This window comes from Ahaetulla prasina, chromosome 7 (genome assembly GCF_028640845.1).
Source record: "Ahaetulla prasina isolate Xishuangbanna chromosome 7, ASM2864084v1, whole genome shotgun sequence".
Lineage (NCBI taxonomy): Eukaryota > Metazoa > Chordata > Lepidosauria > Squamata > Colubridae > Ahaetulla > Ahaetulla prasina.
The window spans coordinates 89,081,827-89,101,028 of record NC_080545.1 but is presented as its reverse complement, the minus strand read 5'-3'; the positions used below and the strand labels follow the sequence as shown (position 1 = coordinate 89,101,028).

At 40.4% G+C, this 19,202-nt stretch overlaps 1 protein-coding gene across 11 annotated transcripts in view; it reads right to left on the bottom strand.

The window, feature by feature from the left end:
- The window catches only part of PLEKHA5 (pleckstrin homology domain containing A5), a 251,781-nt gene that overhangs the window by 138,858 nt on the left and 93,721 nt on the right, over positions 1-19,202 (bottom strand). The window contains exon 1 of one of the 11 annotated variants that reach the window (XM_058191858.1): positions 5,044-5,233. The exons of the other annotated variants lie outside the window; for them this stretch is intronic. Coding sequence (XP_058047841.1) covers positions 5,044-5,063 — 20 coding nt within the window. The 5' untranslated portion in view covers positions 5,064-5,233. Of the gene's footprint in view, positions 1-5,043; positions 5,234-19,202 lie in introns of those variants that run through there. 11 annotated transcript variants of the gene reach the window in all.

Below are 19,202 nucleotides of genomic sequence, written 5' to 3'. Positions count from 1 at the left end.
ATAACCCAATTCATAAATTAACAACTCTAAACACAGCTTTGCCTACACAGGGGACAAAAAGGACCACTTTAAACTTTAGGGACTAGACAAGCTCAGTAACTACATTATAGCTTTGCATCCCATGATTCAGGAATACCTCTGAACCACGTTTAGGAACAGCAAAGCTCCTAGAACTTTAAAAAAACAACAACAGAAAAGTCTTCACAACTTAAATCTAAAGTCTAGGGTTCTTCAATAAAAGGTGTACAGGCAGTTCTCATTTAGTGACAATTGGGACCAGCAATTTGGTTGTTAAGCAAAGCAGTTACTAAGTAAACCATGGTTATTATGATCTTATTCAACTTTCTTTTGCTTTATAGACCTGCAAAAGCTGTAAACACAAGGAGTGGTCCCAAAGTTATTTTTTCATTACCGTTGTTATTGTCAACCTGTTGTTACAGTTATGTAGACTAAAGAGTGCAGAAAGAGGTATTATGAAAGCAAATGTAAAATATCCTTTTTGGTTCAGTTTGAACGGAGTAAAGTTGAATCATTTTTAGCTTTGCTATATGCAAGGATCATGTTTAGTCTGCCATGCCAACAATGATTAAAAAAAAGAACTGCATGAAAAGTGCAGTTGCTGTTTTTTTATTTGATCATGCAGAGGTCCTTCAGACTAAAATTTGAAACATTACTGTAATCCTACTTGTAGTTTTAGTGACAATGTAAGCTGTAGCTGCTCTTGGAATTAACAAGTAGCTTGCAAAGTTCTAATTTTTCTCTCAGCTAAGTACCATTTATAGCAAAGGTGTTTCAATCCAACTTATTTTTCTTCACATTGCTGTGGTCTCACCTTGGGGTGATAAATGATGGACAACAATCACTCTCGTCCCAGTGAGAGATAAAGAGAGATGAAGAATCAAAACTACTAACTTGTAGGAAGGTAAATTATCAGATCTTGTTTAATACTGAGGTCACAGTAACTGTTGGTTAGTAAAGCCACATTATCTAGGTTTAAGTCATAACAAAAATGAATGATCTGTATGAAGATCATGGGCATGGACATTTACTTTATGAAAAAAAAAATACACAGAAAAAAAATTCTGCTAGCAACCTAGTTTTCTAGCTGGGATCAATAAAAGCCATTCCTTTCTAGTGGATGATAAAATAATCATTTTCTTGCTGATTAACGAAGCTCGTGGATAACACTGGCAACTACCAGTCAAATCTACTCGCAAGAAGATATTTGTTCCATGCTTTTAAAAGCTAGCTAACCCTTCAAAAGAAGATTAAAATGGGGGGAAAGAATCTCAATCCAGAAGTTTTGGGAGGAAGAACTTCTTCTGTGGGGACATTGCTAAATAGAAAAGACATTTGAAGCATATGCTGTCATGGAAAAAACAGAATTATCAATATACATGATGATGTAAGAACCCTGCTTTGAAATGCTAGGCTCCAAATTGTGATGTGGGTGAAAGATTTTAATTAAAAACAAAGTCACTGGGGATGAACAGAATAGGCATAAAATCAAGCTTAATCCATAATTGACACAGCATATATATTGCTGGACAAAACCATCGATAGCCAACTTATGTAAAAAGATGAAGAATGTTCAAAACCTTTGTATGGGGTACTAATAGGAAGTATTAAAGAATGAGAGAAGAACAAACACAAGCTATATATATCTAATAAGTTCCCTTTGTAGCATACTAAAATATGCCAAAGAAATGTAATCACATTACCAGCACCAAGTCAAGATTCATTCAAATTCAATCCTGGTATCACCATGTAGCTATACTTAGCTGATCTCAACTGATCTTAAAAAAAGTTGGGAGACTACAAGATATTCCAGACATTTCTAGTAGCGTACAGCAATTAGTAGCTTCTAAAAGCATCTTTCCTGCTCTAAGTTCACATGTAATTAAAAAAAAAGAAATATGAAAAAAAAATTCCTATAACGATGATGTGCAGGAGAACCATGGAAAAATACATAGTACCCTTGTCTGTATTAGAAAACTAAGGAGTACTAAGCTAAAGCCACAATGTACTCATGTAATACCTGGATAAACAAATCCAAGGAGTAAGTCCCTAGACTTACTACACAGATTCACCATAAGAATTCAGATGATAGGTTTCTCACTTAGGGATTTATCTCACTTAGGGATAGGGCCGGGATAGCTCAGGCAATAGAGAAGCCTGTTATTAAAAACACAGAGCCTGCAATTACTGCAGGTTCGAGCCCGGCCCAAGGTTGACTCAGCCTTCCACCCTTTATAAGGTAGGTAAAATGAGGACCCAGATTGTTGGGGGGGCAATAAGTTGACTTTGTAAAAAAAAATAATATACAAATAGAATGAGACTATTGCCTTATACACTGTAAGCCGCCCTGAGTCTTCGGAGAAGGGCGGGGTATAAATGTAAACAAAACAAAAAAATCTCACTTTTTAAACATCCTGTTCTTCTCTTGAATGGTGTTTTGTACAACCATTTAACAATGTGAATGCAGACAAGCAGAAGAACCCTTGTTACTACAATAGCATCTCTCTATCTCATCTATAGAGAAGGGGGGACATGGTGGCTCAGTGGCTAAGACGCTGAGCTTGTCGATCGAAAGGTTGGGAGATCAACGGTTCAAATCCCTAGTGCTGCGTAATGGGGTAGGCTCCCGTTCCTTGTCCCAGCTTCTGCCAACCTAGCAGTTTGAAAGCACGTAAAAAATGCAAGTAAGAAAATAGGGACCACCTCTGATGGGAAGAGAACAGCGTTCCATACGCCTTTGGCGTTTAGTAATGCCGGCCACATGACCACGGAGATGTCTTCTGACAGCGCTGGTTCTTCGGCTTTGAAACAGAGATGAGCACCGCCCCCTAGAGTCGGGAACCACTAGCACATATGTGTGAGGGGAACCTTTACCTTTCTCATCCATTTCCTTCTGGTATCACATACTTTCCCATTTTAGCTAAGCTACTGCTAAAGCTGTATTAGATTGCTACAGAACTGCAAGGAGCTGCAACGGGAATGGGGAGCAGAGGCAGGAAGCTTTTTGACTCTTCAGAAGTTGCTAAATTTATCATTCTCGGCATCCTTCTCTCTTCATTGGATATACTGACTTAAGACCCCTGGGAATTGTGGTTCGGTAACATCTGGGAGGGCTACAGTTCCTTCAATGATGTATTGAGAGACAATCAAGAATAAATAATGCCCTGTGTTCATTTTTCACCACAGCAGCAGATGTCAAACTATTTAATGGAACTAATTAAGATAAAATGGAATGAAAATGCTTTCAATAATTATGAATTTTGAGAAATATGAAGTCTATGTAAGCATAATGCTAAGCATGAAGCAAGAAAATTTTAATACATTCCAAGGAATGTAAGAAACCACTGCTGATTGAACATCAGTAATTTTAGGAAGAAGCCCTCATACAACACCAATGAGCATTTTCAACTATTTTAAAGAACAAAAACTACACAAAGATTTGCAATTCTAAATTCCTAATACAAAATAAATCAAAGAATAGCCACTAAGGAATAATTCTGTTCTGAACCCAAGTTAATATCACAGTATAAAATTCACCTAATCAAACTATGAATGCAACCCATGGTTGAATTCTCCTTGCCAAGGTTTCATTTATTGGATTAGGGGCTTGTCTGTTATAGGAATTGCAACAATTTGAATAAGATCTAGAAAAAAATTGTATTTATCCTTATTATAACACATGCTGACATCCTGCATGGTAAAAAAAATTCAACACATTAAATTAAAGTGATGTTTATATGAAAATAATGTTATCATCACAAAAACAATTTTGGCATGGAAATATTTTATATGCCCAACTGCTCTGGCAATACAGTTAAAAGCAGTTTCACTGAAAAGGGTTGACATTCTAAGAAGTGATATATTTGATCATTTCAGTAAACAGAAGGTCTATTTATAAATCAAGGAATAGGAGCTCAAATACCTTCTAAATTGGTTAAAATAGAAGGATACCTTCAGTTTCAAATACTGTGTGCTGTTTTGTTAGTATAATCATTTCTAAGAATTTTTAAAGTTATTTTACATAAATACGTTAGAATTTCTAGAGACAGACTATCAGAATTGTCAGCCAAAAGAATGCTACAACTATCAATCAAAAACATTTTTTTAGGAAATCAATCAATCAACCAACCAACCAACAGTCATATACATTTTAAAAGTAGATCTGGAGATTAAGCCTCACTGAAAATAGTAAAACATTTAAACAAGAGCCTCTCATATAACTGCAGTAAAAATTATGCCTTTGGTGAATAAGAGACAATTAAAGATCTTTCAGTCTTCAGATTCTACTTCTGTATCAATTCTATATATTTATAGAATGAATGTCACAAACTGTTATTGTCTCCCCCACCCTCACCCCTCCTTTTGAACACTGATCAAATTCTCTTCAGGGAAATCTCTAAAATAAATGCTGTTCTTTATTATCTTCGTAATATAAACAAGGCAGTGTTCTCTCAAGGTTATTGTCGTTTCTGTTTTGCTACTTCAGTTGTAGCACACTAGCTTGACAATCTATATACGATGTGTCAAACTTAACCATTTCTAATTCCTGTGGTTGTTTATCAATGCTTCAATAATTTATCTGTCTACTAATATGGATGGGAAGAAATGGCCAGGTGGTCATTACTGCACACGAAACACATAGTAAGTACTATTTCTAAAATTGCTTTTATTTAAGATACTTCAGTGTTGATCGAATTCATCTACATTCAACCCTCTTAGATTTATCCCTCAACTATTTTTTCAACCACACAGCAATGTTGTTGTTGTTGTTGTTTTTGCCATTCCATCCTTGCAGCTGTGAGCCATCCGACCAACAAACAATAAAAACTACAGCTAAAGAAGGAATCAGAGCAGCAAAGCATTTCAAGTAAAGCTAAAGGAGGAATCAAAGGGAGCTCTCTTTCCTCTTATTTAGTGTAAAACTGAGACAATTTACACAACTAGGTGTTTTAAAACACGGCTCGGCTTATGTAAGGAAATAAGAAGGAGCTTTATTGGGGTTAAAGAGAATATGCAGTAGCTTACCAGCCTTCAGAATAATCCATCCTTCACCAAAAGCCTTAAAGAAAACAACACGGGGAACGGTACAAGGCAGAACTCTTTAGTCTTCAAGCTGCTCTCCAATGAGCTGTGTGAACAACCTGAGCGTAGGAAAAAGCATCTTGGCTGCGAGAGTTGCTAGCTTTGTGGGAAAACCGATACTGGAGTGATGTCACACTCTTCAGAAACGGAATCACAAGCACTGTTCTCTCAAGAGCATGGTTGTGCAACAGAGGGTTTGCGAATATATGCAAATAGCCCCCCCCATCACACACACACACCTAACATCAAAGGCAATAAATACATGATGTTTCACAGTAGCAAATTCTTTTATTTAACTCCCCCATTTTTTTTTTTAAGAAAGGGAGTCTAAGCTGCCAGTTCACTCAAGAGAAAATATAATTGTTATCTAGTACCATCAGCGCAGTAATTTAAGTCGCAGGCTTTGCCAGGTAAAAAGATGAGAGAGTCTTTGAGTACAGATTATTATTTATTTTTTTTGGAAAGCCTCAGTGCTCTTCCTTCCATAGAAGCCAAACATCATGATTTGTGTTGTTTTTTTTTTAATGAACTGAAATCTTCTTAAAACTGAAAAGCTCTGAGGTGCTAGGAAATATTCGTTCTGCTCAATATTGGATGACATCTACCGTACTTGATAGATCTTATCTTCACACCTATAAAGAGATCCAGGCAAAATCTCCTTGTAGAAATGATTCAACGTCTTTTACTTTTGGAAAAGATGCGTGCATAATCGATCAGTTCTGTGGGATTACCGATGGTGGAAAAGGATTGAGAAGACAAGCTACCATTTCACACGTCTGAAATAGGGGTGAAATGGTAGATAGGTCTGATTAAATAACCATGCCAAGTGTTTATGTTATTGAACATAACATAAGAGCAGACTTCATTCTCTATTCGGCTGGAAACATCCACGCTTTTATTACTCTTTTATTATTACAATGTTTTTAGCGAGAGGAAGACAAGTTTTTTGAAGGTACAAGTAGTCCTTGACTTACAACAGTTCGTTTAGGGACCATTCAAAGTTACAACGGCACTGAAAAAACCAACTGGGCCTCTGGTGGCTCAGACTGCTAAGACAGTCTGTTATTAACACAGCTGCTTGCAATTACTGCAGGTTCAAGTCCCACCAGGCCCAAGGTTGACTCAGCCTTCCATCCTTTATAAGGTAGGTAAAATGAAGACCCAGATTGTTGGGGGCAATAAAAGTTGACTTTGTATATAATATACAAATGGATGAAGACTATTGCTTGACATAGTGTAAGCCGCCCTGAGTCTTCAGAGAAGGGCGGGATATAAATGCAAATGAAAAATGAAATAAAATTAAATTAAATAAAAACTTATGGCCATTTTTCACACTTATGACGGTTGCAGCATCCCCATGGTCATGGGATTTGCATCTGGATGATTGAAAACGGGTTCATGTTTATGGTGGCCATGTGCCAGGGTCACATGATCAGGCAAACTCAACGGGAAAGCCAGATTCACTTAACAACCGTGTTACTAACTTAACCCAACTGCAGTGACTCGTTTAACAAATGTGACAAGGAAAGTCATAAAATGGGGCAAAACTCATTTAGTGGCAGAAATTTTGGGCTCAACTGTGGTCGTAGATCGAGAAATACCTGTACCATTAAAGGCAGAATTAGGATAAAGAGCATCATCTCTGTCAAAATTGACGGAACTGAAACTCTTTTAAAATGTACAGGATTTCTGCAGCATTTGTCATGCCTTTCAGCCCTGTCTAGATTATCTGACTCTTACAAAAATCGATTTGTTCTTTCTGTAATATAATTCTCACTTAGTATTAATCAGTCTCTTTTTCTAGAGCTGGCAGCAGAGTCGGACAGTGAGGACGTTAGGGAGGAACGTGGGCCAGTCCTGGAGTCTGGGAAGGGCTTGAATTGGAGGCAGAGAGGGGGCCAAGGCCATCTGGTAGTTCTTTGCTGACTCCAGAATCTCTGGAGTCTGACATCAGCGAGGCAGAAGAACAGCGTAAGCCTGTTCCCAGTGTGTGCATGCACAGAGCTGCCAGAAGACAGGAACAATTAAGAAAACAGGGTCGACTTGGGAGTAAGGCTTGGAGATGATTGGCTCCTCCCATAAGACATAAAAGAGAAGAGAACGGGACGTGAGCTTTTGCAGGAAGCAATTAGTTCATCTGGTTGGTTAAAGCTCTGGAAAAGCTCTTTTTGACTCTGTGCTAAGTTTGGCCTTGCCCTGCGTGTGGCAATTTTTTTTTAATTTGCATTTATATCCCGCCCTTCTCCGAAGACTCAGGGCAGCTTACATTATGTCAAGCAATAGTCTTCATCCATTTGTATATTATATACAAAGTCAACAATTAGTTCTCTGGCAGCATTCCAAGGGAGATAAGGTGGGTGTTTGTAAACATTCCCCTGATATACTGTTTGAGAAGCCTTTCAGACTGGGAATGACAATAATTGACAGCCATTTGAATTAAAGAGGTTTGCCGGGACTAAGTTTATTTGATCAAGTAGGAATTTAAAGATGGGAAAAGGCCACTGATCTAATGCATACTTGAGAATCCTTACTTTCTTTCTCTGTTATACTTCCTGGCCCATAAACATAAATGTACTTTTTCCTCTTTCCCCTTATTTGTTTGATTTATATCCAACCTTTTGTTCAGAAGCTCAAGACGGTATATGTAGAACCCCCTCCTCCTATTTTCTCCACAGCAACAATTTGTGGAGGTAGCTGAACTGAGAGAATATCAATGATTATTAGTGTGCTTCCACGGCTAAAGACAGACTTGAATCTGTCTCTTTTGGTTGCTAACCCAGCACTCAAAGAACTTTATTCACCACAAAATATGTTTTATATCTTTAATGCCCAAAGCAGCAAAGCATCAATCTATCTAGTAGTTGTACACCATATGCTAAGTTTAGGAATCTTTCATTAGCAATGTAGTAACATTTGCTCCCTCTAGTGGTGAAAGTATTCTGTAGATTAACTAGATTCCAGGAAATATTTTAACAACCTAATAATTTGATTCCAATAGTCATTATCGAATAGGAAACATTATTCCAAATAAAAGTAGGGCTCTGATCACACATATATCTGACCACACAGCCTTCCCAGGAAACTGCTCATTTTAAATAAATAACCTATGGGATTATTCTATGAAAAATAGTTTAACTTAAAGCAATTTGAAAAGAAGGCCCACACAATTTTTTGCAGGTGCAAGCAGCATACAGCTATACAGAATGCCTAAAACACATGTTGCCTAATAAGTAGAGTGTGAGAAAGAGATGAAAGGAAATCTTGCAATAGATAAAGAATGAAGGAGCTCTATTATTATATATCAGATTAGACCTTATGGGATCTGCATCTCACTCTCAAATCACGCCCAGAAAGGTTTTCTACCTATACATTTCCTGCTTCTTAGAATTAAGACACCCTTCTTTATTTTGGCCTTTTAAATCTCTAAAATACCATTTTCTTAACGTTTTTATAAATTGCTTTTAATCTGATTTGTTGTATGTGCCTTCATTACATGTTCAGAAGAATATTATAATGAATAGGAAAGAAGTAAATGGAAAGATGTTAGGGAAAAGTTGTTAGCTATCCAAAATTATATTGTGTTATTTTGTAAAGAGGCAAGTCTTCCTTGGCAGCAAGACTTTTTTCACATTCTGTGAAAGAATCTACCACATGCGCTCAAAATCTGAAATATTCCCCAGATCAAAGACTATTCTATTTCTTTCTTACATTTCATTTAACTTTGTGGCTGGCTTGGATGCAACACTGAAACATAGTATACTGTGAAATAGTTCCTTTACTATCATTAGTAGAAACTGGTTGATTTCAAACTGTGGTATTGTACTACAATTATCCAAGACTTCTAACCTTCTAATAAAAACCCAGGAAACAAGGTTCCCCTCGCACATATGTGCTAGTTGTTCCCAACTCTAGGGGGCAGTGCTCATTTCTATTTCAAAGCCGAAGAGCCAGCACTGTCTGAAGACGTCTCCGTGGTCATGTGGCCAGCATGACTAAACACAAAAGGTGCATGGAACGCTGTTCCCTTCCCACCAAAGATGGTCCCTATTTTTCTACTTGCATTTTTTACATGCTTTCGAACTGCTAGGTTGGCAGAAGCTGGGACAAGGAACGGGAGCTCACCCCGTTAGCGGGACTAGGGATTCGAACCACTGAACTGCCGACCTTTTGATTGACAAGCTTAGCAGTTTTGACTGAATTATGAAAAAAAAAAGCTGTTATTTTCAGTTCTTTCACACTGAAGCAGGGGAATTCTTTGCCGGATATTCCAAAAGCAGATTAAAACAAAATAGTTGTGTGTGTGTGTGTGTGTGTATGCGCGCACATAAAACATAATCTATAAGCAACAGGTAGACTGGATGCAATGTTCCCCAAACCGTTTTGATAAATGAGCACAGGCTCGGTAGACCAAAGTGCTGTACATCCAATGTCACCTTATCAAATCCCGATTTTAATTTTCTAGAAAATTAGTAACCATGGAAGGGCACCTTATTATTCCTTTCTCCTTCGCTCGAATTCTAAACTAACAAAAAGGGATAATTAGTTAAGCGTGAGGCAAAACATAGCAAAGAGGTAGTGACAGGTAATGCACCTATCAGTACAACTTCTGAAAGGCAAGGTCTTGTTAACAAGCAACTCGAAGACGGGGTGAAAAGCTGAGAAAAAAAACATTTGTCATTCTCCATTATACAAAAAAAAAAAAAAGCTGTCCTACTGGAGTGGGATGACACTGAGCTGTATGTAACCCAGGGTTGAAATGCTCCAGGTTCGGACCGGATCGCGTGATCCGGTAGCGATGGGGGTGGGTAGTTCGGAGAACCGGTAGCAAAAATCTCTGCCCCCCCACCGCCCACACCTCGCTGTTCCTCTTCTCTGTCCCTGAAGCTCTCAGTGGTGATATAGCTGCAAATGGTCTTAAATGACTGCCGCGGTGCTTCAAAGGGCCGCACTACAGCTGATCAGCGCTGTAGGCGGCTAGTAGACTGGTGCCTCTATTTTTAAAGAAGGCAGACCGGTGCCTGCCAAAAAAAGGCAATTAGTAGACCGGTGCCTCTATCTTTAAAGAAGACTTGTTCCCAAGTTTTGTACACTTTATTATTTTTATTATTTATTATTATTGGCCATGGCCACTGGGTCATCTGACCACCAAGCCACACCCACCAATTAAGCCACACCCACAGAACTGGTAGGGAAAATTTTTAGATTTCACCCCTGATGTAACCCCACCTTTTCTTCACTTATACATGGTGAGACACCTACAGTGACTTCTATTTTAGCATTAGGCTGGCAAAGATTCAGCAGATCTAGAAATGTAAACACTGAAGCAGGAGATTACAGGTGACTTACAACCACTCGTTTTGAAGTTACAACAGCACTTAAAAAAGTGATTTATGACCGTTTTCTTCACAATCTTTGCAGCATCCTTATGGCCATGCGATCAAAATTCAGACGCTTGGTGGCAACTGGCTCATATTTATGGCGGTTGCCGTGTCCCAGGGTCATGTGATCACCTTTTGTGACTTTCTGAGAAGCAAAGTTAATAGGGAAGCCAGGTTCACTTAACAGCCGTGTGTTACTAACTTAGCAACTGCAGTGATTCACTTAGCAGCTGTGGCAAGAAAGGTCATGAAATGCGGCAAAACTCACTTAACAACTGTCTTGCTCAGCAATAGAAATTTTGGACTCGTTGTGGTCATAAGTCGAGGACTTACAATTGCCAACTTTGCTGGGCTCAACAATTTAATCTTAGTTAAAAAGTATTTTAAGAGTTCATAACAGTTTTAAAACATGCAATTAAAAGAACAATAGCCATATTACTTCGTAGACATGAAATGGCAACTTTTGACGTGATCTATGGCCTCTCAGATAAATTATATCATAATTTTTGGTGAGTATATATAACTACCATTTGAGGATAATAATTCAAGCACTGAGCAAAATAAAATATTCCCCAGATGTGAAAGGTTGTTGAATATATATAAAAAAGCAAACTATTATGACTGACCTGTGGTCATGTTGGCTGTGGTTTTTCTAAGTCAGTGTCAAAAAATCTGGAAAATTTTAATCTAGGGAAAAGCTGGCTTATTACAGAGCCACGAGAAAAGCTAAACAAAAATGAACGGAGTACACAGAAACAGTTCAACAATTTCCACTTGTCTTTATTACCAATGCTGACTATACACGGTAACGCTTACCTAAATGAAATATTCATAAAAGCAAAACTGCAAATAAAGCAACAAGGCATTCAGGTTCGTAGAGTCTTACATTAAAAAAATGTTGAAATAGTCTAGTAAACATTGATTAAAAGTCACTCTGTACGAATAAAAGAAAGGCTTAAAAATGATCAAACGAGGGGAAGGATAAATCATTCCCGGATAGGCTATTTTTGAAAGTTAACATCAAGGTGTACAGAAGAGCTACATCAAAGGCAATCGAGGAAGCGAACCGAGAACCAGGCATTTGGTACGAAGCCTTTCTGCACATCAAGAAGCAAAACAGATGGCATCTCACTGGCACTGCCTCAGCTCGATGTAAAAGAATTCCAAAAAGAATTGGGCTGCATCGTCTCTGCGACATGCTCTTCGTCTCAAATTCTTAATATGCAAATAATATTCATACAACTTTCCGTAGCTTTTGAGACTAGTAAACTCAGCAGTGCACAATTCAGCCTGGGTTGAAACAGCACAGCTAGTCCTCGATTTACAACAGTGACCGTTCAAAGTTTCAGTGGCACGGAAAAAAGTGATTTAGGAACTGTTTCCTAAGTCTGCCTGATTGCAAGCTGAAAGAGGCAGAAATGAAATTAGATAGGGGGAAATATTAGAATATAAATTTTTATTAGAATGAATAAACAAAAATAGAAAGATTAGAAGTTTACAGATGTTAGGCATTTTGTTTTACGTATGTTTAATGAGGATTACTTAAAATTGATGAATCTGATAGAGATTACTAACATTGTTAGCGTGAATTGGATTAATATGAATGGTACCCAGAAAACAACTTTGCCTATACATAATAGAGAAATGTTTAGATTGAAGAAGAAAGATATAGATGAAGACAGAGATAAAGATGAGGAGATAGGCTTTTTTTTTTGCTTATGTGTGTTTAAACAATATTATGAGGATTACTTAAATTTGATAAATGTGACAGAGAGGACTAATATTGTTACTGCGAACTGGATTAATATGAATGATACCCAGAACCAACTCTGTCCACACACAATATGGATGTATATTGAAAAATAAAAAATATTATTTAAAAAAAAGAATTCAAACGTTTGGCAACTGGCTCATATTTATGACGCTCGCAGTGTCCCGGGGTCATGTGATCAGCTTTTGCAACTTTCTGACAAGCAAAGTCCATGGGGAACCCAAGATTCCCTTAACAATCGTGCTGCTAACTTAACTGTTAAGTGATTCACTTAACAACTGTGGCAAGGGAAGTCGTAAAACGAGGCAAATTCACTTAGCAAATGTTTCACTTAGCAACATAAATTTTGGGCTAAACTGTGGTCCTATCTCAAGGACTACCTGTATTTCTGAAACAGGATTGGCCCGTGCCAGCAGAAGAAACATACTATGGGCCACGTCAGACAGGGTATTCTGGGGATGGAGTCCAGCAGAGCAGCCTTCTCTGCTTTCGGCCCTGCTGTTTGGGAACAGGGGTCTCCAACCTTGGTCCCTTTAAGACTTGTGGACTTCAACTTCCAGAGCCCCTCAGCCAGCAAAGCTGGCTGAGGAACTCTGGGAGTTGGTCCACAAGTCTTAAAGGGACCAAGGTTGAAGACCCCTGGTTTGGAAGATCTGCCCGGCCCCCCATTTGAGCTTCCAGCCCTCCTGACCTTCCACAGATGGCTTGTGCTCCATATTGGAGGTGGATGCTAGACTAATAATAGATCCAGTGGTGGGATTCAAGTAATTTAACAAGCGGTTCTCTGCCCTAATGATTTCTTCCAACAACCAGTTTGCCAAACTGCGCAGAAAGTTAACAACCGGTTCTCCCGAAGGGGTGCGAACTTGTTGAATCCCACCACTGAATAGATTCCCGCTCCGCTTATCCCAGTTCCTCCTTCCCTCTCCATCTTTTAATTAAGGTTGAGTATTTATCTTTTTGTATTATTTACTTCATACTTGGTTCAGGTCAGGTGTTGTGGCTCCACCCCCCCCCCCCCCCCCGGGCCTGGCCCCCTGCCAGAAAGTGACTCAGAGAGTGAGGGGGAAGGGCCGTCAGGGCTCCCCTCTGCAGGGCCGGCCTCTCTGGCTCAACTCCAGGAGCCAGAGGCAAGCCAGGTGGAGGAGGTGACGAGGCCTCTGTCTCCTGTATCTCCCCCCACCCAGGCAACGCTTCCAGACCCAGCTGTGGACAATCAGTCCTGGTTAGATCCCCGGTTTCGTAGACAAGAGAGGCGGGAACAACAGAAGAAGGGGTGGAGCAGGCCTAGAAAGTGCTGAGTCATGGAGCCACACCCCACAGGGTATAAAAGCAGGAGGGGCTGCTCTACTACTTCGTGACAGACAAACCAAACTGACTGGAGAAAACTTGAGCTGAACTATTTGACAGAGCATTTGGCTTGGATTGCTGTTTGTTCCTGACTTCCTGTTTGCTCCGGTAACGAACTTCCGACATGCTGGCATCAAGGAAGAAAAAGAAAACCTTGGCAGATGATTGCTGGTTTGCTGCCAGAGCTGATAGCTGCTGTGGACGAAATTGCTGGCTAATTGAGTCAGTTCACATGTCTCCCGGACTGAGGTGGGGGGACAGAACATCAGGGGTGAAATGCTACTGGATCAGACCGGATCACATGATCCCTTAGCAATCACAGCCGGTAGTTCAGTGATCCGGTAGCGATGGCGGAGCAAAGCTCTCCCCACCCGCCTGGGTGTCATTACTTCCTGGTTTTAACCAGGAAGTAATGTGTTTTTACCTTCTGCGCATGCGCAGAAGGTTTTGTGCATGCACAGGTCTGCGCACGCATGTGACATATGCATGCACTTCTGAGCTGGTAAGGAAGGTAAGTAGATTTCACCCCTGGTTCAGGTGGTAGAATTCTCAAATGCTAGGTGGGAGGCCCAGGTTTTTTGGGCTAGATTACCTCCAAGGTCCCTTCCAACTCCGTTATTCTATGTTCTATAGACCAGTATGGGCTTTTTCATATTGTAAACCGCCCAGAGCTACTCTGTACTAAAATGGGCAGTTAATAAATTTAATAAATAAACAAACAAACAAACAAATATCTTCACACAGTATATGGTTTCCTGCTTGAGGAGGAGGTTGGACTAGAAGACCTCCAAGGTCCCTCCTAACTCTGTTTTTCTGTTATGGTTAAACTGTAGAATTCCCAGGAGGTAAAATTATGGCTTTCAATAAGCCATAATAGCTTTAAAAGGCAAATGCAGTTACTAATCCTGGATGGTTTTGTATTATTTCCAGCATCAGAGGTATGCCATCTACTAAACACATCAACTATTGGGGAACACAGTCCCTGTTGTTATGGTCATTTATATTTGAACTTCCCAATAAGTACCTACTTAGTCACTGTGTGAAACCCTCATCCTTGAAAGGGGAGGCCTATGCTCTCACCCAGCTCAATTCTTCTTATAAACTCAATTCTTCTTATAAACTTACAAAGCTAAAATAGGATCATGAGTAATCCAAGACAGCTTCATTAGTAATCTTCTTTTTTTGTACGTCTTGTGCTAAGGAATAAATGTGAGACCTTCTGCACATGGTTATCTGAGAGAAAGAGGCGTTTAGTTTTTCTTTTCACTCCCAAGATTGGAAAAAGGCAGTTTTTGTTCTCATTGTAGCTCTGCATCTACAGTAGATCTGTGCAGAGGTGGGAATCAGCTGGTTCATACCTGTTCGGACGAACCGGATGCTACTTTTATATCAGGTTCACCGAACCAGTAGTTGCAAGGACTGGCTGGTCCCGCCCACCCCGCCCCTCCTAGGAGTCTCCATGCAGTCCATTTTGGATGCCAGGTAAGTGCAGTGCCTGCACAGAGGCTCTGGGAGGATGGAAAATCGGCCTCCCGGCCTCCAGAGCCCAGGGGAGGCCATTTTCACCCTCCCAGAGGCTCGAGCAAAGCCTCCAGAGCCTGGGGAGGGCAAAAAATGGGCCTTCCGGAAGTCCGGAAACGGGCCCGTTTCTAGCCTCCAGGGTCCAAGGGAAGCAGTTTCCGCCTTCCTGGAGGCTCGAGGAAAGCCTCCGAAGCTTGGGGAGAGCGAAAACGCCCCTGCCTTGCCATGGTGCAGGAGGCTGAGTAGGTCACGCCCACCATGGCCACACCCACCCAGCAACCAGGCACAGATCGCACCCCTGGATCCGTGTTTTGCAAGTATGTTAACTTTGAGATGAGTGGGATTTGCTGGGTGGGGAATTCTGGGAGTTGAGGTCCACCCATTTTAAACTTCTCAAGATTGAGGAATATTGATCTAGATAAATACATAAATGTTCTAAAGGTTTTCAACAAAACATTTAAAAAAAAAACAAGGGAAGAAATAAATATTCTGTATTCTTCAAACCAAACTCTTTTACTGAAAGTTTCTCTGAATAGAATATTCTTTATTGGCCAATGTGATTGGACACACAAGGAATTTGTCTCCCATGGGTAAGTTCTCAAGAAAGTGATATATCATAAATCATAAAATACAATCATTAACCATAAGATACAACCCACAAAGTGATAGTCATAAAATACCAATAGGAGTAGGTAATAGGAAAGGTGAAAAGTATAATAATAATAATAATAATAATAATAATAATAATAATAATAATAATAATAATAATAATAATAATAATAATACGGTCCTAGTATATAATTAGATATCCTTAGGCATAAGGCGGTGCTGTGGGAATTCATCTACTAAACACATAATTTAGCAGAATCAGCAACTTCCTCTGTCCATTTCTTTTCACAACATCCTTCGCCACATATGAAACACCTCAGTTAATCAGCAAGTAGTATATATTTTAAGCAAATATTAGAAGTGCATAGCATGTCATGTGTTTTTAATTTTAGAAAACAGTGCCTCCAAACACACACAAACAGCGTTCTAGTGTGAACAAATGCCTCTTTTGTACATGAATTTGTTTCTTGGTTCTTTTTTAACACAGTTGAAATGCCCTTAAAATGCATTAAAGTTCTAAACATTTATTAATATACTTCAGACTTTAAAACACAATTTTACAACAATAGAAGATTAATAATAGTATCGCAAGTAGAAAAATACCCATGCTTTCAAAATAAGCTTAATACGCTGTTGTATATAAGGCCAGCACTGGAAAATAACTTAAGATGTGACTTAATCGCGATATTACTACTACCACCACAAGCAGAACAATAAGTAGCAGCAGCAGCACAATATTCACAACTTGGCTTGTGCTTTCTACTGGATCTAGAACCCACCTTAATTTTTGTCTGAGTAATAGTCACAATGAATTAGAACAGGCTTTCCAATGCTGGACTTCAATCCAGGACAACTGAAAAGTAGCAAACGAGGAGCTACGCTACTGTCATTACCTTACAGGAAGCTGTTTTTAATTGAATCTACATTCTAGAAATGACCTTCAGCTTTTGAAATTTCAAAATGTTTCAGAACTTCCCTTACAATTCAACATGCGTGCCACGACTAATTAGTCATTCAAGAAGGATCACAAGTAATATATATATATATATATATATATATATATATATATATATATATATATATATATATATATATATATATATATATATATTTGTTTTCTGAGGTTTTCACGGTGTTTGTATATAGGTCTTTGGTTGTTGGGTTTTCTCCGTGTAAAATTGGAAGTGTCTTGGCGACGTTTCGTGAAGTCTCATTCGTCATCTTCAGGCTTCAACCGTGCTTCTGGGAGCAATGTGTGATCGCAGCTGTTTCTTCCTTTTAACTGCTAGTGGGGTTTGAACTGATTGGGTGGGAGCTTGGCTGTGCTCTGATTGGATGGGGTTTTCTGTGCTCTGATTGGCTGGGGTGTGTCCTGTGTTGGTGGGGGCTTGGTTGTGCTCAGTCTAATCTGTGCTGCAGGGGATTTGAGCTGGTGAGCTGCACTGCTGCTGTTTGGCTTCGTGTTCGTGGTCGTGCTACATCTTCATAGTGGGTGTCAGTCTGCTGCATGTATGGATTGGAGGGTTTGAAATGGCTAATGTTGCAGCTGCGGTCTGGCTTCTGGTCCTTGGTCGTGCTTCCTGATCAGTGTGGGTTTGGGTCTGCTTTCTGGGTGGATGTGTGGTGGTGACATCCTGTGTGGACCTCGTGAGTGTGGGTCTGGTGTCATTCCTCGTGTTAGGGACTCGTTTGTCAATAAGGCAGGTTTCAAATGGCTGGTAGGCGGGAGGTATCATCTCGTTTGTTCATGCTGTGTGGGCGTTTTCTATCTCGATGGCTTCTCTGATTATTCTGTTGTTAAAGTGTTCACTTTTGGCGATAGTTCTGGTCTTTTTAAAGTCAATATAGTGTCCTGTGACTTTAAAGTGTTGGACCAGGGAAAGTTAGTTCCTCTTTTTGAATGAGTTCTTGTGTTCTTCAATCGTGCACTTATTCTTCTGTTGGTTTGTCCAATGTATGTGGTGGGGCAGGCGGTGCATGGGATTTCATATACTCCTTGATTTTCTAACTCAATTTTGTCTTTGGGGTTTCTTAGGATGGTTTCTTAGGACACCATCCTAAGAAACCCCAAAGACAAAATTGAGTTAGAAAATCAAGGGGTATATGGAATCCCATGCTCCTGAACATTGGACAAACCAACAGAAGAATAAGTACGATGGCACAAGAACTCATTCAAAAAAGAGGAACCAACTTCTTCCCTGGTCCAACACTTTAAAGTCACAGGACACGATATTGACTTTAAAAAGACCAGAACTATCGCCAAAACTGAACACTTTAACAACAGAATAATCAGAGAAGCCATCGAGATAGAAAAACGCCCACACAGCATGAACAAACGAGATGATACCTCCCGCCTACCAGCCATTTGGAAACCTGCCCTTATTGACAAACTGGACATTGGTCCTACCTGAATGTCCTTTCTCTGTTGGCGGGACCAGCAGCCAGGCACGGGAGTGACTCGGTCTGTATCCAATGGGATCGAGTCTGCTAGTTGAAAAGCACCTCCTCCTCCTGGTGCCTTCCAGCTTTCGGACGAGGATGATGCGGCAGACCGACGCACTGAGCTGTAAAACAGGAACTGCAAGAATATGCTATTATGCCCTCCCCCCCCCCCGGCATATGACCATGAGAGCCCGAATGACCTCTATAGAAGACAGGAACCGGGCGTTCAGGGAGGGGCTGGCTGCTGGTCCCGCCAACAGAGAAAGGACATTCAGGTAGGACCAATGTCCATTCTCCAGCAGGGCGGGACCAGCAGCCAGGCATGGGACATACCAAAGCAAGTCCTATCGGGAGGATCCGCCCGGTCCGGGTTAGAACCCCTTCTAGGACCCTTTGGAGAACCCTGCGGCGAACGCCGCATCAGCAGATGCATAGGAATCGATCTTGTAATGGCGTATGAATGGATTCGGAGAAGACCATGTGGCTGCTTTGCAGATTTCCTCTAACGAGCCTGAGTGGCCCACGCAGCTGAAGTAGCCGCTTCTAGTAGAATGCGAGTGATGCGACTTGGAACAGGAATTCCCTGAATCTGATATGCTCTGGCAATGCATGCCTTAAGCCATCTACCGATGGTAGAGGAAGATACCTTAAGGCCGATGGTGGTTGGTTGAAAGGACACAAAGAGAGCCTCCGTCCTCCTGAGAGAGGCGGTAGCTTGATATAAATACGGAGGGCTCTCCGGACATCTAGGGTATGCCAGGACCTTTCCAGCGGTGTACGGATCTGGAGAAAAGTCGGGAAGAATGAGCTCTTGTGATCTATGGAACAGTGAGTTAACTTTAGGCAGGAAGGTAGGATCTAGCGGAGGACCACCCTATCTGAGTGAAAAGCAGAGATCCGCCCTGGTGGAAAGGGCAGCAAGTTCAGAAATTCTGCGAGCTGAAGTAATGGCTACTAGAAAGGCCACCTTATATGTCAAATATTGCAGGCCACACTCCGCAAAGGTTCAAGGGCCCTTGGTGAGGATGTTA